Source organism: Vanrija albida (genome assembly GCF_041260175.1).
Source record: "Vanrija albida strain AlHP1 chromosome Unknown contig_1, whole genome shotgun sequence".
Classification (NCBI taxonomy): Eukaryota; Fungi; Basidiomycota; class Tremellomycetes; order Trichosporonales; family Trichosporonaceae; genus Vanrija; species Vanrija albida.
Window position 1 is genome coordinate 2,385,857 of NW_027191420.1, and position 18,987 is coordinate 2,404,843.

Consider the following 18,987-nt stretch of genomic DNA (forward strand, 5'->3'; position numbering starts at 1 on the left):
TTTATAGCTGGCCGATTACGAGTTCCAACAAGAAAAGAGAAAATGAAGTTATTCTAACGCGGCCCCGCAAAGAATGTCCGAACGGGCGCTGCACTGCAGCCGACCAGAGATATGTCGGTCGTCGTCGTCATCGTCGTCGTCGTCGTCGCCAGCCCACGGGGAAGAGATGCGTGTACAGGATTGTGTACGGCGGCGTACACGCTTTCGAGGCGCCCTGCGCGTCGTCGGATTGCCATGGTTGTACAGCCGATCATGCCAGGGTGCCCTTGCTCACCGATCGGCTCGCCTTGCGCGGCGCACCGACCTTGCTTGTGCGACGCGAAGCCAAGCTGGTGCTGCTAACGCTGCGCTCCTTGGCGCGTTCGCGCTCGTACTGCGAGTACGACTCGGCCCACAGCGGGTTGGGCGGCACACGACCAATGAGAGCACCAAGCGTGTCCATCCTGAAGCAGTCAGTTACACGCCCGCCACATCGCAAAGCAATACCCACCACACGGCCTTGTCCTCGTCCTTGTCCGCAGAGAAGACGAGCTTCTCGCCGTCCTTGAACTTGAGCTGGAAGCTCCTGGGCTGCACACCAAATGGATCGTAGTCGTCCATGTCCATCTTCGGCGCCGCCGCGTTCAGGTCGATCAGCTCGGCAGCCTCGGCCAAGTCGATCGTTGCGACCTCTTTGAGCGTCACCTCGTTGCTGGCCACCAAGTTGGCGCCGACAAGTCGGAAGATGCGGCGGCGCGGGACGCGGCAGTCGCCGCCAACCTGGGTGAGGGTGCCCTCGTGGTACGTCTCCTTGTGCCAGGCGTGTTGCCGCAACCCGCGCAGAGTGTCGTCGATCGAGCCAGGCAGCTCGTCGGCTTCAAGACCTGGGAGTGCTGGCAGGCGAAGAACTTGCAGGGTGATCTTGGCAACCTGCTTCCTCGGGGCCGTGCCATCCGCCTGTACTGTTCCCTTGAACATGGCGAACATGGGGTATCGGATCTCGAGCACCTTGGCCTCGCACTGTCGGGCAATGGGCTTGAAGGCAATGTGCGTCTTGCCCACAGTCGAGCTGTTCGCGTCGGCAAAGTAGCGGGCAATAGTCTCGGGCTGTGGCCTAGACGACTGGACGGGCTCCTTTGCCGGGACAGGGGCCGGAGGTGGTGGCATGGCTGAGATGCTCGACTGCGAACGCTGGTGCTTGGGCTTTCGGGGCGACTGGAAGAGAGCTCGGAAGCCGCCAGTGCGCGAGGCCACTGAGGAAATTGGCGTTTGCGGCCGTGGGGGCTCAAGGTGCTTCGACACTGGCCTGGGCGCAGGCGTAGGCTTTGGCGGATTGTTGCGCTCATTCACCAGCCTGACAATGTGCGCGTCGCTGCGGCGAATGTCCAGCGAGAGAGAGAACTCAAAGTTTGAGTGCTCCACAAGGCTGAACTCCTGGTTGATGCGAACTCCATCAGCGAGAACCGAGTACGGCGTCCGAATGTAGTCGATGCCGTTGTCGAGCGTGATGCAGAAGTACGTCTCCTCCCTTGGCAGAGGAAGGTCGAGCGCCTCGAGGCCGAGAACCTTGACAAAGACCGTACCCGACGACTTGCCCTCGTTCGCCTCGCGAGCACGAGCAGCGCGCAGCTCCTTGGCGTGCTGGTTCATGTCCGAAGGGCGACGAACAGGGCGCCATGCACGACCGGTCTCGAGATCTCCGGCCTTGGTCGCCGGGCCACCAGTGTACGTCGCTCTGATCTGCCGCCTCTGCTCGCGAACTCGGTAGCCGCGGTCGGTGCCAATGTTGTCAAACTCGTCGCGCACAGACTCGAGGATCGACTGGCTGTCCTCGTCAATGCCGAGGGTGAGGAGCGGCATCTGAGCGGGCGAATCGATCTCGCTTGTGCTGGCACTGCGACGGCGCGAGCGGCGAGCAGCTGCCAGCGCCTTGGGGTCATTGACGATAGAGCCGGCCACAGAGCCGGGGATCTCAGGCGCGTCGGGCTTCGGCGCCTTCTGCAGAATGCCCACGGGGTTAACTAACTTGCTCGGCGAGTCGCTGCCACGCCTGGCGACCACGGGGGCATTGCTGTCCTTGCCAAACGCAGACATGATCTTGTCGAGTGCCGACTTGGGGCTGTCCCTTGATTGCTGGTAGGCCGCTGCGGCGGACGTTGGGCTCCTGGGTGACGTTGGGGAGAACGACTGGTGAGGCGCTGAAGAAACCTTGATCGGGGCTGGCGGAAGAGCCTTGTTCTTCGCCTCGGCATCCACCACCGAGAGGGGCCGAGTGGATCCCTCGGCAACACGCTTGTTCACCGTTTCGCGGATAAGCTCACGCGAGATGCGCTGCCGCACGCGGCCACTAGCATTGCCATCCGCAGCGTCCTTGACGGGAGACTTGACTGGCTCCAGTTCGGAGAATGGGCGTGTGGCCAATGTGGCCGGGGGAGGAGAGGCCAGCGGCGACGACACCGAGGGCTGCGAAGGCGTGGCGCGAGTGGGAGTGGCAGGCTCCGAGAATCGGTTCGGAGTGCTCTTCGAAGAGCGCGGCGTCGTGTGCTTGGGCGTGCTACGAAGAACAGCAGGCTTTGTCGGCGTCGCCGCCGCCTTCGGGGTGTCTGGGGCACTGGATGAGTCGGAAGAGTCGGCGTTCTTGTTCTTCTCCTCAGACTTGTCACCCATGTCGATCGAAATGTCGCCAAACTCGAATGAAGGGATTCGAGGGCTGCTCTCACGGACCGCGCGACCCAACTTCGGCGGAGGAGTGAGGGGCTCGTCGTCCACGATTTCCTCCTCTTCTTGAAGCATTTCCTCTGCTTGGGGTACGCCGAGGTCCTCGGCGATCTCGGCCTCGGTCTCCAGCTTGAAGTCAAGGTCCAGCTTCGGTGCGTAGTCGGAGACGCGACGCGAGCCCGTGGTGGCAGAGCTGGGTCGAGATTCCTGTCGCCCGCTCTCGACATCAGCGAGCTTGAGCTGCGCGATGTCCGGCATGCTGGGCTCATCTCGGTGCTGGTCGGCAAACACCGAGTCGTCGGTTAATAGAGGCGAGGTGCCGATCGCAGGGAGCGAGAAGGGGAGGCTCAGCTCCCCACGCTTGGCCGTGACAACTTCCGCCTCGTCAGCCGATACAGCAGTAGAGGTCGTCGCGAGCGAGACCGAGGACTCGGCCTCCGACTCGCTGCCACTAGGGTACTGAACCGGGCTGGGAAGGTCGAGAGGCGCAGGCGCGGGAGGACGGGGAAGGCCACGCTTGGGGGTCGAGTTGGCGGACGGAGCCTTGGCCTTCTTGAAGCTCATCATGCGACGGCTGGGCCCCTGGAGCTCGGGGACGTCGGAGACGACACGGTCAGAGACTCTGCGGGCGGCAGGGCTGGCAATGACTGCACCAAAGACGTCCGACTCGACGGGCGCTGAAGGAAGGTCATGAACCGAGTCGACCTCGCTGGTGGTGGAGCCGTCGGTGCCACCCGAGACGTCGCGCTGGGGGATCTCATCGCGAGTGAGTTCCTCTCGAATCGAAGCATCCTCCATCCACGAGTCGTCCGCGAATTCACGAGCAGTAAGGAGTTCGTGGCCTTGGGTCTTCTGGGGCGGGGCGCTGGGGAAGCCACGGCCTAAGCCCTGGCTGGCCATCATTCGGGCTGCAGTGACTCGGTCGTGATGGGATGTGCGGCCGAGGGGAACACCGCCCTCATCACGGTCCTTGTGCGGCACGTAGATGTCGGTGGCAGTCTGGATCGAGATGAACGGGTCCTGCATTGGGCCGACCTGGTGAGCGTGGGGGCCAGTTTCGATAATTTGCGGGATGTGACGCGTGGATGGCTCCAGCACATTTCCGTTCAACAGCATGTCGTGGTCATCGCTGTGCGGAAGATGTGGCTGCTCCACGGGCTTGACATGAGGGGTGATGGTGTGGATGTGGTGAGGCGACGACGGGACGACGAGCTCGGCGTGTTGCATGAGAGGCGTCTCGTTGCCAACAGACGGCGTCGAGAGGAGTGCGCCCATGTCCGAGCTGCTGGTAATGTCGTCGGCCCCCAGAGACGCCTCCATGGGAAGCTCAAAGTCGGCGATGTCGGCAAACACGGGGGTGTCCATCTCAGGGGGCGAGAAGAGACCCTCCTCGATGAGCGAATCCATAAAGTCGGCGGTAGCCGACTCGTCTCCGACGTGGTTCTCCTCTGACGTCTGCGACTCGCGAGAAGTGTTGTGCTCGTCGTGGACAATCTGGTTGTGCTCATCCTGAACAATGTGGGTGAGCCAAGCATCGTCCTGCTCGGCAACGTCGGCCCACTCGGCCTCGATTTCTTCGTCCTCGAAGCTTCCGTTGAGCGAGCCCTCGATGCTCAGGACCTCAAACTCCTTGACATCGGGAGTGGCCTGGAATGTGACCGTCTTGCGGGTCGGCGACTCCTGCGCAGCACCGATGACACGCGGCCCGAGCAGGCGCTTCTTGGCACTGGCGAGGGAAGACTTGGTGGGGGTAGGGGTGGCCCTCGGCTTGGGTACGGCCGCGGCGTCCTGAACCGTGGCGACCTCCCTGCTCAGCGGCGAAGGGATGCCCGAGTTGCTAAACGAGCGCTGAGGTGACGCCGATGGTGACATTGACGGCGCACGTGCCTGTGTTAACGAGGTGCTCGGGCTTGCCCGCCGCTTGCCCGAGCCTCCAGAGACACGGCGAGTGGTTGGCGACGCGAGGACCTCTTCCGAGCCAGCAGGGCTGCCGATGTCGACGGCTCGAGACTCGGTGGCGACGGCCGGAGCCGACTCGGCATTCGAGGTGCTGTCCGACTTGAACGGAGAGTGGGTGACATACTCGTTCTCGACAAGGCCCATGTAGGCGCGAGATTGCCGCGGGGTACGCCGTTGCTTGGCAGGGGCCTTTTCTGGTGACTGATTTTCCTGGTTGTCGTCCGCAGCCTTGCGTTCGGCGCTCGTCTTGCGCTCAGTCACAACAGAGTGGAAGGCAGTCTTGCGCTCGCTCGACACCTTGCGGTTGCCAGTCACAGCGGCGCCGCGGGAGCTCGAGGTCGTGCTGATACCCAGGCCAATGGCAGCCTTGGGCGTGTTGGCGCTTCCGGTCGCGGTCTGAGGAGCCTGGCCCAGCTGGCGAGAGAGGGCGCGACGCTCGTGGATGGGAGCAGCTGGGGGAGAGATGGACATGCCGTTGGACATTGCGCCCTGTGTTGTTGATAAGTCTTTGAATGGCGAGTTTGCGACGAGGCTGTTGGTAGCCATGTGACGGAACGAGCTCGAGGTGCGGCGAGGGGTACCAGTGGTCGAAGTGCTGAGGGACGAGGGCTTTCCTGGGCTGAAGGCACTGTCCCGCTCACGCTTGTTGATCTGGAGAGGTGACCACCCCTTGGCGCTCGAGGCCTTGATAGAGTTGCGAGCCGCCGCCTCGGTGTTGTCATGCAGGCGTAACTTTGCCGGGGACGGGGATGGGGGTGCCACCCTGGCGGGGTTGGGGGCGGCCATTGTTGCTGCGTGCCACGAGGGTAGCGAAGGAGCGATGGAATGGCGAGTGTGCCCGTGGTTGTTTATTATGTAGAGGTCGGAGCGGCAATGTTTGGTCGGATTGGGTGTGGTCGTGATGCCGGCCGCCCGTTGTTTGTTGTGTGATCGGCAGGGCGGTGCGTGCGCAAGCAAGGTCGATGCGAGTCGGCCTGGTGTCCACAGTCGATGTTGCTTGCGGGTGGACGATGTGCCGAGTGCGATAGACCTACTTGATGACTTTGGTGGATGTGTATGTGGGGTGTTGTTGGTTGTTGTGTGTGTGTGTGTTGTTGAGTGGAATGGTCTCTGCGGGGGCTGGTCATTGCCAGCGCCAGACTCACCTCTAGACCCCCCCAAATGGCAACCGGCCCCTGGAAAGTCATTCTGGCCTCACTGCCCCTGTTGTGCCGCCCGCCCTTCACAAAATCAGGCGCGCTTTGCTCCCGCTCATGTCTTGGGTGCCAGGCACGCCACGCCGGCGGGGAAACGTATTCCCGAGGGAAGTGTAATGCAGCGCCAGGGCATTAGAGGTGATGCATTAGAAAGGTTCGACACCAGTTGTAATCTCAGGGGTGTCTCAGGGTCGTCGCGTGGAAAGCACGCGAAGGGCGTCATTGCGCGCGTCGTTGGCCGCGCTGCGTCGCTGTCGCCCGCCCGCCCGCCCAACAACTCCCTTGGCTGACTGCGCGCTTGCATCACCGACCAACACGTCGTCAATCGTCACTGTCGCCTTCCCTCTCTTCTATCCACACCGACAAAAGACACACACGAAATGAACAACTCGCTGCTGGCTATCCAGGCATGTCACACCCCTCCTCCACGCACAACCCATTGCTGACCAAAGCAGAGCCAGTACTGGGCGGTCCGCGACTACCTCTCGCCTGTAAGCCCGTCGCCACCCATCGTCCTTTGCCCACTGACAATGCTAGGTGCTGCGCGAGAGCAAGTTTAAGGAGCACGGCAGGATCACTCCAGGTGGGTGTGTTGCTCGGAATCCAAACTGACCCGCGCAGAAGAGTTTGTCGCCGCCGGAGACTTCCTTACGTTCAAGTTCCCCGTCTGGCAATGGTGAGTTGGCGGCGTCTCCTCCTTGCAGCTCTGACCAAGCTAGGGAGAAGGGAGATGCCAACCGCGCGCGCGACTTCCTGCCAGCGGACAAGCAGTACCTCATCTGCCGCAACGGTGCGTGTGCCAGCGAAGAGGGCCAAGGCTTGAGCACTGGCCCCTCGCGCCCCGGCGCTAGCTCGACGACCATCGCTGACGACCACGCCCAGTGCCTTGCCTGCGGCGCGCTACCGCGTTAAACTACACGGACGATGACGAGGACGCCGAGAAGCTTCTCAACTTCCTTGACGAGGTGGGTACCCTGGTCGTCCGAGTGGCCACGCGGGAGGCGCCACCGTGGCTGAAGCTAACGCGGGCCACAGGCCGAGGTCGCCGACCCCGACGACGAGTGGGTCGCGACGCACATTGGTCGAGGTGAGTGGCTATGGAGCTGCCTAGGGCAGGACTAACGCTGTGCAGAGGCCAAGGCTTCGGCGATTACCGACATTCCGGATCTCGATGAGTCACCAACGCTGAACGCTGCCACTGCCAACCTCCACATTGGCGACGACGACGAGATTCCCGACATGGACGACATCCCTGATATGGATGAGGCTGCTGGTCTTGAGGAGGAGGACGACGGTGCTGCTGCCCGGCCGGAGTGAGCATCTACAAGCTGAGATTGAGCCACCACTAACAACCCAGCCCCAGCTCGTCGTCCAACCTCCTGCAAGTGCGCACGTACGACTGCTACATCTCGTACGACAAGCACTACCAGACGCCTCGCTTCTGGCTGTTTGGATACGACGAGCACAAGACGCCCCTCACGACCCAGCAGGTGTTCCAGGACGTGCCGTCTGACCACGCGTTCAAGACGATGACGATGGAGGCGTTCCCTCACTCTGGCACGCAGCTTGCTTCGGTGCACCCGTGCAAGCACGCGAGTGTGATGAAGAAGTTTATCGACCGCATGGAGGCGAGCCAGGCCGAGGCTCTGGAGGCTGGCCAGAGCACGTCGCCTCAGAGCAGCGGCAAGCGCCGCTGGCTGGGCGGTGTCGTGCGCAAGGTCACTGGGGGTGACAAGCCGTCTGAGAAGGCCAAGACGGATGCGGACAGCGAGGAGACGAGTGGCGTGCAGGTCGACTTTTACCTTGTCATTGTGGGTGTCCTAGTGAAGCAGAGGCTGACCCATCAGTTCCTCAAGTTCATTGCCAGCATTGTGCCGACGATCGAGGTGGACAGCACGACGTCGTTCTAAACGCATAACGCATAGACGGGCGGGTTTGCCTGTTTACAGTTGGCTTCGCATTGTCCGTGGGAGCGCGCCATCATCTTCTTCCTGGGCCTTGTCTTTTGGGTCATTAATCTGCGCGCGGCGCTTCCATGAGATTTGTATCTATAACGAATATACCAATACATGAAGAGAAGTACAGAGCGGGCTGTGGGCGTGGGTTGTGGTGTCGTTATGTGTTCGTTAGTCGTGTCGTAATGTAGGCAGGCGAGTGCAAGTCGGCGAGAGTGGAAAGTAAGGGTGGGTGGGGGTGGGGGGGGGGGGGGTGGGGGTGTGGTGAGAGGGTGCGGCGGTGCGGCGGTGCGGGAGATAGGGTCGCGGGTGGGCCATGGGCGGGGTCTTGTCGGGTTCGGGTTAGGGGGCGGGTGTGAGTAATGGGGTGGGAGGTGGATTGGGTGGTCTTTGTGGTGCCCGAGACGAGTAGGCGGGTGGGTAGTGCAGGATTTGTGATGGGCGTTACTATAGATGCGGCGAGGGTGGGCGAGGGAGTGGTCGACCGACGACGGAGTGCACGCCCAGCGGCCCACCAGGCGGCAAGCAGCGCCGGCGTCCACGCCAGCGTCAGGACCATCCATCATTTTGGAGCCAACTTCTTGCTGCAGGCGTCAGCACCCTACCGGGATGAATTGAGCGAGCCAGGCGCCGGTGGCGCCAAACAAGCTGGCTTCGCCAGTAGTGACGCCACTGCGCCCTTGCTCGCCAGCGCTCCCACTCACCCAAACGGCTTGAGCAGCGCGCTCTGTATCCAGCGGAGGGCGCGGGGCTGCTTGTTCTCCTTTGGCACGCTGGCGCTGAGCGTCAGGCTGCTGGTGTTCAAGCTCATCTGGGACGCGAGCGCCTCTGCGCGGAGGTTGGCGCGGCGGTGGGCGCGGAGGTGCGCGCGGGGATTGGCGCGGAGCGGGCGGTCGTTCTCCCTGTCCTCTCTGTCGACCTCGAGGCTGAGGCACGACGCCGAGGCCGGGCCAGAGAGGCGCGGCGACGAGCTCGCGCTCGCGCCGTCGCTCTGCCGGCTGCGGTGGCTGCGCGGCCCGGGCGCGGCAAAGTTGTTCTGTACCCTGTTCTCGGAGATGGTCCTCAGCGCGAGCTTCTGCTCGTCGACTAGCCGCCGCCGGCTCGAGTTGGAGAAGTGCCCGAACGACGGGGTGGAGGCAGACAGCCGCGAGTCGTACCCCCTCATTGGGGAGTCATGCTCGTCGCGCGCGAGAGGGACAGTCGCGACGGGGGGAGGCTGCGGCTTGCCGGGGAGGGGGAGCGGCTCGGCGCCGGCGGGCGCGGGTTCGAGGGCCATGGCGGGGGGATGGGGGGGGGGGGGAGGAGGACCGAAGGGAGGGGGTCGGCGTCGGCGCGGTCGTGGCTCGTGGCTCGGCTCGTGGCTCGTTGTCCGCCGCTCGTGTCTGCAGCGAGATCAACAAGAAAGAGAGAGAGAAGGACGAAGCAACCGATGCAAACAATGTCTCAGCAGTGTCTCGGTGCGCACCGCTGGCTCAACTTTCTCTGCCATGTGAATGGCCAAGGCACGTCACGCAACCGCCCGGGTGGTCAAGCCAGGTGAGTAGCAGGCATGAGGGATGCCGTGAGTAGGCTGCGAGCGTAGGGCAGGGCGCCGCGGCGACTAACGCAGTGCAGTGGGTGGTGCTTGGCCTGCTGCCTGCGGCTCGGTGGCCCAGGGAGTGTAAGAGGTTGCGGTTAACGGCCAGTTAATTGAGGCCTAATTGTTAGGGAGAATTGGGGCCGATCGCGCGGGGGGTGAGTTGGGGGAGCATGGGAGCATGCTGGCTGGTGGGTGGGCCACGCGAGCTCGTCCGAGACTGACTCACGGCGTCACTCGTGCCGAAGATGGGCTTTGGCAAGTGGGTGGGTTGCAGGTGTCCAGTCGGTGGTAGACAGCGAGCAAGCCGCTGGCCAGCTGGTGGCTCTCCTGGCAAGTCAGCTGTGCCCTTCCTCACCTTCCCTGCTCCACCCCGCTCTCGCCGCTCGGCCCGACCTGCTCGGCGCTCACTCGCCCACTCGCGCTCCTCGACCTGCGATCGGCCAACAGAGTTTACTGCCAGCGGACCATGTGATGGCCAAGGGTCGGACGCCGGGTTGGATCCAGGGCGGCCCTGGCAGTTCGACGATGGATGCTTGAAATGTCGTTGATGCGACCCGAGATGGCATGACGAGGTGGGCCGAGGCGTCGGCTTGTGCGAGCTGCGAGCTCCTCCACCACGCGCTCGTCGTCTTGACAACGCAACGCGAGGCTCCAGTTGACTGCCGCAGCGAGAGTTGCCCCCCCGGCTGCCGGCTGACTACCACTCACCTCTGGGTCGCAGGCACGCACCACGACAACTCTAAGCCGTTCCAGCGCTGCTGCGAGCTCGGTCGGTTCCTGCCCCTCCCAACCGCCCGCCGCGGGTGCACACTGACCGACCAGATCCTGGGATCGGCACAGAGGTATCATGCCTATGCAGGCGATATCGGGTGCACTGGGTGTGCCTGCGTGCATGCCTGCGTGCAGTGGGAGTGGGCAGCGCCGCTGCAGTGCCTGCAGTGTTCCAATGTCTTGCTCACTGCCGCTCACTCGCTGACACTGGGCACACTGCCCTTGCCGCTGACCAGTGCAGCGCGCTCTTCTCCTGTGTGCCCACGGCCACTGCCCCTGCCTGCACTGCAGCGTCATGTGCACCGCGACTGTGGAACGGCCCGCGGGGCGTCGGGCGTCGGCACACTGCGACCTTGACGCAAAGGGCGCACGTTGGTGGAGTATAAGAGCAGCGCGGCGTCACTTGCTCTTCTCCCCACTCACTCTTACGCTCTTACCCCTCTTCCTCGTCTTCCTCATCTTCCTCACCTTCTTCACCTCCTCATCCCGCTCCTCACCCACACCCCGCGCCCAGCCCACGCCCCGCGATGCGCGTCGCCCCCCTCCTCCTCACCGCCACCGCCCTCCTCGGCACCAACGTCGCCGCGCTCACAAAGCGCGAGACGATCAACGCCTTTACAAACTTCCTCGACAACTTCCTCGCGCCCAACAACGAGAAGGTCGCCGCGAGCATCAACTCGACCCTGTTCGCCGAGGACGTGACGGGTACCGTTGACGGTGGGTGTGGCGGCTGGTGGAGGGAGGCGCTGACAGTCCAGTCTCGACAAAGTGGGTTATGCGTCGTCCCACGGACCGACTAACTCGACAGCTTTGATGGCCGCGAGTTAAGCGTTGAGTACCTGTTTGGTCTTTTCGTCAACGTCCACGACGACGAGCGCCCCAACATCATCGGCAGCCCGATCGCGTACGAGGTGAGTGTGGCCCGGGTGTGGTGGTCGTGGCCGCTTGTGTGGCAGTGTTGTGTCCGCCCATCCACCCCAGATTGTGTGGTAGTGAGGGGTACCACACCTACCACGCCTACCACAGCTACCAGGCTACCAGAGCTACCACATTTACCCCATCTACAACATCTACCGTCGTTGGAGTTGGCGTGGCGGTGGTAGCTGGTAGGGGAGTGACAGCTACCAAGCTACCAAGCTACCAAGCTACCAAGCTACCAAGCTACCAAGCTACCACCACTACCATCGCTACCACACTACCATCGCTACCACGCTACCAAGCTACCACCACTACCATCGCTACCACCACTACCATCGCTACCACAACTACCAGAGCTACCACAACTACCGCAACTACCAGAGCTACCACAACTACCACAACTACCATCGCTGAAGTTGGCGTGGCGGCGGTAGTTGGCGTGGCGGCGGTAGCTGTCGTGGCGGTGGTAGCTGGCGGCGTGGCGGTGTGCTAGTGGAGTGACAGCTACCACGCCTACCACAGCTACCACAGCTATCACAGCTATCACAGCTACCACAGCTACCAAGCTACCACAGCTACCACAACTACCACAGCTACCACAACTACCAAAACTACCACAACTACCATCATCGTTGGAGTTGGCGTGGCGGTGGTAGCTGGCGCGGCGGTGGTATCTGGCGTGGCGGTGTGGTGGGGGAGTGACAGCTACCACGGCTACCAAACTACCAAGCTACCAAGCTACCAAGCTACCAAGCTGCCAAAGCTGCCAAAGCTACCACCACTACCATCGCAATCACCACTGCCGTCGCTACCACCACTACCATCACTACCACCACTACCATCGCTACCACAACTACCACACCCAAATTGGCGGTGGTGTGGTAGAGGAGTGACAGCTACCACGGTGGTAGCTGTGGTAGCTGTGGTAGCGGTGGTAGCTTTGGTAGCTTTGGTAGCTTTGGTAGCTGTGGTAGTAGCTACGACCTCCACACCCAGCCTACCACGCCCAGGAGCTGTGATGGTAGCTGTGGTAGCTTTGGTAGCTATGGTAGTTTTGGTAGCCGCTACCGTAGCTACCAAGCTACCAGGCTACCAAACTACCAAGCTACCAAGCTACCAAGCTACCGAGCTACCGAGCTACCAAGCTACCAAGCTACCAAAGCTATGGTAGCTGACTGTGGTAGCTGCCGCTGTGGTAGCTGTGGAAGGGGGGCCGTGGTGGTAGCGGCGGTAGCTCCCTGTGGTAGCCACAGGACGGCGGCAGCTGGGGTGGTGGTGGTGGTGGTGGTGATGGTGACCGGGGCCAGCGAGCTTTTGTGGACACGGCGCGCTGACACCCCCAGGTGACCTCCTTGATGGCCCAGAACAACTACGTCTTTGCGTCTATCAAGTTTGACTGTGAGCTCAGACACTCCAACCCAGCGCTCACGCCGCAGTCTTCTACAGCAAGCTCAACCTCCACTACCCCGTCCAGATTGACGCCTGGATGTTGTTCAACGAGCAGAAGGAGGTCCAACAGTACGACGTCTCGTTCCGCCGCTGGGCATGGGCCGTCGACAACCTCGCGCCCAAGATCCTCCCCCAGATGGCCCAGTACGCCAACATCACCAACACGACCGACCCGGCCCAAATCCTGACGCGGTACTCGACGCCCATCATCTGCGGCGCGCACGAGATCTACTGCAAGGGCGACAACCAGCAGTACAAGTCGTACTCTGACTGCGTCAGCTTCATCTCCAAGACGCCCCTCGGCACCTTCTACCGCATGGGCGAGGACAACATCCTCTGCCGCAGCCTGCACGTCCCGATGCTCCCCCTCCGCCCCTCAGTCCACTGCCCTCACATCGGCCCCACTGGCGGCGGCATGTGTGTCGCACGCAACTACACCGAGGTCGTGCTTGACAACCACTTCCCCAAGGGCTTCATTGCGTCCAAGTGCGTCAAGACCCTGCGCGGCCCCCGTGGCAACAAGACGGCGTAAAAGGACTGGCGGACGCCTAGTGACCGACGAACACTTGTGAAGACCAACGAGCAGTACCTAATGATCAAAGAGCATGTCTATAATGTGAATGCGATTGCATGGTGGCTGAGAATGTGGCACAGCAGCAATGCCGAAGGGGGTGCCACTCGGTGGCCCCACGGACAAGGCCGATGAGCAGGAGGCGCGACGGACTTGCCGAGGACAAAACTGCCGCCATCCCCACCCTCCCCCGGTGTACCGTGTTCATACGCGCCGCCGCTGACACTGCGCCTTCGGTGTCAGGGCTCGGTCGACGCCACGCCACAGTCGTCTCCACCGCGCTCCCGAAACGGCGGCACCGAGATGAATGAGAGCCGCCGTACCCCCAAGCCGCTGACACGGCTATGAGGGGCCCAAGCAATGCATGTCGTCCACTGGGCACACACTACCAGTGAGAGCTTCTCGTGGATACCCCCCTCGCCATGCTAACAGGCTAGACTGGAGCATGCCGAGATGCGTAGCTGTTCTGGTCGTGCAGGACTTTGAGCCTTGCCACGTGTGAATAGTGCCGGCTCGCGGGTTTAATACAAAGTTGCCTGACCGGCCGATAGAAGCGGTCGTAATCCGATGTGCCGTCATTTCGCCCCGCTGGGCTCTGTTCCCTCGCCTTCGCCGCCTTCGCCTTCCCTCCACTCTGGACATTGAACAACTTTTGGAGCACCATAGGCATAGATCCATTTCCGACGAGGCGACTCGAACCTTGCCGCCATTGCTCTCTCTTCATCTCTCGACTCATTCTAGACATCTTGCTCCCCATCACTTGGACATACACTATAGACACACGCCCCCTGGCACTCCCGGGTACACCCACACCCACCAACACCTGTGCCACGGCTTGCGCTTCCGTTTCGGGACAACCGGAAGCCACATAGAACAGACAACACACAGCGTGAGCACACCCATTGTCTCATTATACTAAGCCACTACCGTCAGTCTAGACCTGTCCCGCTCCACACCCGCACACCTACATAGCTAGATGGACGCCGCCGCCGCCCGCGCCGCCTCAACGCGGACGCGGACAGAGTCGCCCGCTCCATCACCCCACGGCGCTATTGGCGAGTTCCCCGTCGGTGTAGGCGCCGCTGGGCCCGGCTCGACGGCGTCGTCGGCCGCATCGACGTCGACCGCGCCCCGCAGAAGCTCGTCCCTCGCCAGGCCCCGTACCCCGCAAGGCGCGGCGGGCAACGACGAGATCGACCTCTCGGCACTCATCGCCCAGGGCCAGCGCCAGTTCGACCTCGACGGCGAGCGCGACCGCGGCCGCTTTGGCGCGGGTAGATTCGGCATGCCCATGCCCGCTGGTGTTGGCGGGGCTGCTGCGCGTGGCGACTCGCCCTCGCGCTGGGACGACGAGTGGCGCGGCAGAAGCTCGAGCATGCGCCGGCAGCCATCGACGACCTCGGCGACGGGCGGTAGCATTACGCCGACGGCGTCGGGCCTCGCTGGGTTCTTTGACCAGCCCTTTCCGTCGCCCATCGGCCAGAGACCGGCGCGCACGTCGGTGACGCTGAATTCCGCCCCCTCGGCGCCAGCCGGTGGTGTTGCCGCGGACCCGCGCAACGGCAACGGAAGCACGGCTGAGCCCGGTGCCGCGGCAGCGCACCACCTGCAGGCGCTCACGGCCCTCCTTGGACCCCTTGCTGCACAGACAGAAGAGATCCATCGCCTCCGTGCCGAGGTTGAAATCTGGCGCGGAGAGTGGCAGCGCTGTGACCGCGAGCGCCGCCGTCTCGAGGCGATCGTCAGTGCGAAGAGCGCCGAGCCGGTGGGTGTGGAGTGTGGGCGATGCTGACGGAGCAGATTCAAGGCCCTCCGTTCTCGGCAGTCCTGATCGACGGCGATGGCTTGATTGTGGGTCACCAGAGGTGTAGGCGTGCTGACCCGCCAGTTTCAAGACGAGCACCTCCGCAAGGGCTTTGCCGGCGGGCAGCAGGCGGCTCGTGCGCTCGTCGCCTCACTTCCGAAGCTTGCCGGCGGCGTGTTTGTGACGGCGCCGTCACCGCGTTCGGACAGCACGGACGACGCGCCGACGCACGAGCTCGGTTCGGTCGTGGTCAACGTGTTTGTCAACAAGTCTGGTCTGGGCCATACGCTGCTGAGGGTAGGTGTGCACTGGGATTGCATCTGACACCCCAGACTGGCTCCATTCCATCGTGGAGCGTGTATGATGCCTTCTGGCTCGGCTTTTCGGCCGCTCATGACCTGTTCAGTGGTGAGTAGCCAGACGTGCCTAAACATTCCTAACCTCCAGTGATCGACGTCGGGCACGGCAAGGAGGCCACCGACGCCAAGGTCCGCGAACACCTCAAGCTGTACGCTTCGCATCGCCAGTGTGGCACCATCTTCCTCGGCGCGTCGCACGACAACAGCTATGCGACCGTCCTGCAATCTCTAGAGACGACAACTCCGCTGTTGTCAAAACTCGTCATCCTCAAGGGTTACACCGACCTGGCGCAGGGTCTGAAACAGTACGCGGACCGTGCAGTCACAGTCCCAGACTTGTTCCGCACTACTCGCTTGGAAAAGGTCGCTGGGGCGGCTCCGACCAACGGTGCTCCCGGCCCTGTCCCGACTAGTCCGACCACACCCGTGGCTCCCAAGGGGCTGAGGCAGCGCCGCGGCGCACCGGCTCCTAGCCCTCTGGCGGCGGCGCCGTCCCCTGCTGCTGCATCGGCTCCCGCTCCCCCCGAGGCGGAGGACGAAGCGTTCAGCCAGGAAGAGGCCCAGGTGGCGTCGGGTGACAACGAGTCTGAATCCGATGTCCAAGTCATTGAATGGGACAGCCTTGGAAACCCTCCTCTGACGCCCCAAACGCCCGGGCGGCCGACGCGTGGCGGTGGGCCCGCACGCGGTGGCCGGTCTGCTCGCAACAACTCGCTGGCTACGCCAGAGGAGGAGGACGGCGACTGGGAGGACGGCAAGAAGAAGGGCAAGAAGTACAAGCCGGCGACGCGTGCGGCTAGTATCCCGACTGTTCGCAACCTGAAGCCCCGCCCCTGCCACACGTTTTATCTGTCTCCATGGGGCTGCAAGAACGGCGACGGGTGCGAGTATGCCCATCATTACAGTGAGTGGGGATGTGGGGTGCCGCTGACGCCGCAGAACTCAATGAGGAGCAGACCGAGGAACTTGCCCGCCTGGCCAAGGAGATCATCTGCCCCTATGTCCGCACCAAGCGCTGCCACTTTAGCGAAGACGAGTGTGTGTATGGCCACCGCTGTCCGCGCGGCGAGCGCTGCACGTTTGGCGAGACGTGTCGGTTCAAGGATCTCCCGAATGGGCACGGCGAGGCGGACGCGGCGGCTGCGGCCGCGCGCGGCTAGGCGATAACGGAACAGGCCGTGGACGGGGCGGTCGCAACACTGCTAAAACGGAGGGCGCGAGCGTGGACGCGACGGTTGTCACCATGACAAACAAACAAACCCAGCGCCCGCCCGCCCACCCCGCCCACCCCGCCCACCTACGCCCCCCCGCCCCCCTCCCCCCCAAATTAATCTACACCAAAGACATCAGCCTATACGAGCTGTGCATATAGATAGTTGTGCTAAGTCGTTATGTCGGTAGCCATTATGCAGCACCAGTCATGCTAGACACAGGGTGCACCTTATTCACGCAGCCCTCTAACCTCGCGAGCACGAGATTAGTTGCGGGGCTCCGTGGCCAAGAGCGAGCACGCCATAGGGCAGTTCGGAATCTGGAAGGCGTGTCGAGGGTTGTGCGGTCGCTGCGCCGGTCGCGGCGTCGATGAGTGCCGATGATGTGATGCATGTCGAGATTAGACCAGAGGCCGCAGGACAGGCAGCACCCGGAAGGCTCTCGTCGCGCGCCGCCATCACAGCCACCTTGCCAACGGATCGCGGCTGCCCCAAACTCGCATAAATAGGACGTGGCGACGCTTGCCAACGCGCTATCATCCACATTCTTTCCCCCTCTACACTCCCAACACAAACAACAGCAAACATGGGTCTTCGTCTCGGTGACATCGCTCCTGACTTTGAGGTGAGTAGCGTGGGGGAAGTGGCGGGGGAGGGCGGGGTGAGGGAGCGGGGGAAGTCCCACCACGGGGGAGGTCCCCCCCCCCACCCCCTCCTCGTCGACACACGGCCTCCAGCGAGCAGGGGGCATGCCGCCCGGCCCCCCCGCACTCGCTGGCGATGCACAGGCCGCTCCTGGCCATCGGGCATCGCCGAAAACCCGCCACACCACCCAAAACCGCCGCCACACCACCATCCCTCGCTCACACACCAGGCCGACACCTCCAAGGGCCCCATCAAGTTCCACGAGTACATCAAGGACTCGTGGGCTATCCTTTTCAGCCACCCTGATGACTACAGTTCGTATCTAGTCGTCCGCGTCGCTGTACTCGTTGCTCTGAGCTCGAGGAGGTCAAAAAATCGCAAAAAATGGCCAAGAAATGACCTGTTGACACCCCCCAGCCCCCGTCTGCACCACCGAGCTCTCGGCCGTCGCCCTCTCGTCTGCCGACTTTGCGTCGCGCGGCGTCAAGCTCCTCGGCCTGTCTGCCAACGACGTCGAGTCGCACCACGGCTGGATCAAGGACATTGACGCCCTCACCCAGGGCGCTGACCCCCTCGACTTCCCCATCATCGGCGACAAGGACCGCAAGATTGCGACCCTGTACGACATGCTCGACCACCAGGACGCGACCAACGTCGACGCCAAGGGGTGAGTGGAAGCGAAAAAAACTCGGCCATGGGGGGCTTGGTTGGCTGGCATGTGCACCACGTTGGCGGCTGTCGTGAGGCACAACAAGTCCTTACGGCACCGGCTTTGCTGGTCGCGGCTTGCGTCGGCTTGCGTTTCCTGGTCGCCATGCAGCAACCTTAAATGAGACTGACTCGCCCTAGCCTCCCCTTCACCGTCCGCTCCGTCTTCATCAGTGAGTCCGAGTGTGCAGGCCGAGGCCGAGCCGCCGGAAGCATACACCAAGGCACTAACGCCGCGTCCAGTCGACCCCAAGCAGACGATCCGCCTCACCCTCACGTACCCCGCCTCGACGGGCCGCAACTTCCCCGAGATCCTCCGTGTCGTCGACTCGCTCCAGCTCGGTGACAAGCACAAGGTGGGTGTGACGGAGGCGAGCAGCGACGTACGACGTCATGGAGCCGGCCTATCGCGCCATGCGGCGGTGGCGGGTGGCGCCCTGATTCCGAATACCCGCGGTATCTTTGCTCGGCGGCTCGGCGCGGCTCTGTCCGCCGGGAGCGGCTCTACCCTGCTGCTGCTAGGAGCGGGCGGGCGTGTTTGCCTCGCTGCCTGCGTCGGTGGCAGGCACGTGGGGCGGCAGATGCCGAAGTCGTCGGTAGCTGCCACCCTGCCACCGCCACCTCCCTCCATCTCCCCACGCAGTCCAGTCCGAACCATGCTGACACGCCGCAGATCACCACCCCCGCCGTGAGTCGGACACTGACGCGACGCCCACCCCCGAGGCGCGTACTAACCCCCGCAGAACTGGAACAAGGGCGACAAGGTCATCGTTCACCCTTCGGTCCAGGGCGAGAAGGTCAAGGAGCTCTTCGGCGACGACGTCGAGGTCGTCTACCCCTACCTCCGCTTCACCTCGGACCCCTCCACCAAGAAGGCCTAATCCCGAGGTCGAGTAAAATCAGTCTTGTCGGCGAGCGCGAGCGTCGCACGCCTCAGGGTTTCAGTAGTTGTTTGTTTACGATGCACCGAGTTGTGTCTGCCGAAGTGGGCGGGTGTGGGCGGGTGTGAGGCTGGCACGACGGCTGTAGGGATTTACACGACGCCACAGAAGGTCCTAGCAGTCGTCGAGACCGTCGGGCTATTATGTCCTAACAAGTAGAAGCTATGGGAAGTGATTGGAGCAACGAAGACAGCCGCCTGAGTGTGGCACTGAGCCAATCAGAC

The 18,987-nt window shown here is 62.9% G+C and overlaps 6 protein-coding genes across 6 annotated transcripts; 4 read left to right on the plus strand and 2 right to left on the minus strand.

Moving 5' to 3' along the window:
- Positions 1-250: 250 nt before the first annotated feature.
- Positions 251-5,442, minus strand: BUD4 (Bud site selection protein bud4; the record flags this gene model as incomplete). Its single annotated transcript, XM_069349633.1, has 2 exons — positions 251-443; positions 491-5,442. The coding sequence occupies 2 exons, from the start codon at positions 5,440-5,442 to the stop codon at positions 251-253; spliced, it is 5,145 nt and encodes a 1,714-aa protein (XP_069213177.1).
- A 790-nt stretch (positions 5,443-6,232) lies between these two features.
- Positions 6,233-7,762, plus strand: ATG3 (E2-like enzyme; the record flags this gene model as incomplete). Its single annotated transcript, XM_069349634.1, has 10 exons — positions 6,233-6,259; positions 6,308-6,343; positions 6,390-6,435; positions 6,474-6,528; positions 6,572-6,642; positions 6,735-6,817; positions 6,888-6,939; positions 6,985-7,165; positions 7,210-7,663; positions 7,700-7,762. 10 exons carry the CDS (start codon positions 6,233-6,235, stop codon positions 7,760-7,762), a joined length of 1,068 nt encoding a protein of 355 aa, XP_069213178.1.
- A 607-nt stretch (positions 7,763-8,369) lies between these two features.
- Positions 8,370-9,083, minus strand: Q8F55_000988 (uncharacterized protein; the record flags this gene model as incomplete). The annotated part of the gene is made up of 2 exons (XM_069349635.1): positions 8,370-8,391; positions 8,512-9,083. 2 exons carry the CDS (start codon positions 9,081-9,083, stop codon positions 8,370-8,372), a joined length of 594 nt encoding a protein of 197 aa, XP_069213179.1.
- Positions 9,084-10,684: 1,601 nt separating this feature from the next.
- Q8F55_000989 (uncharacterized protein) lies at positions 10,685-13,056 on the plus strand (the record flags this gene model as incomplete). Its single annotated transcript, XM_069349636.1, has 5 exons — positions 10,685-10,874; positions 10,916-10,925; positions 10,966-11,068; positions 12,419-12,473; positions 12,512-13,056. The coding sequence occupies 5 exons, from the start codon at positions 10,685-10,687 to the stop codon at positions 13,054-13,056; spliced, it is 903 nt and encodes a 300-aa protein (XP_069213180.1).
- A 1,015-nt stretch (positions 13,057-14,071) lies between these two features.
- Positions 14,072-16,418, plus strand: Q8F55_000990 (uncharacterized protein; the record flags this gene model as incomplete). Its single annotated transcript, XM_069349637.1, has 6 exons — positions 14,072-14,860; positions 14,896-14,946; positions 14,984-15,196; positions 15,232-15,307; positions 15,347-16,162; positions 16,198-16,418. The coding sequence occupies 6 exons, from the start codon at positions 14,072-14,074 to the stop codon at positions 16,416-16,418; spliced, it is 2,166 nt and encodes a 721-aa protein (XP_069213181.1).
- A 637-nt stretch (positions 16,419-17,055) lies between these two features.
- PRX1 (peroxiredoxin 1) lies at positions 17,056-18,703 on the plus strand (the record flags this gene model as incomplete). The annotated part of the gene is made up of 6 exons (XM_069349638.1): positions 17,056-17,094; positions 17,344-17,428; positions 17,532-17,781; positions 17,964-17,995; positions 18,066-18,178; positions 18,566-18,703. The coding sequence occupies 6 exons, from the start codon at positions 17,056-17,058 to the stop codon at positions 18,701-18,703; spliced, it is 657 nt and encodes a 218-aa protein (XP_069213182.1).
- Positions 18,704-18,987: the final 284 nt, after the last annotated feature.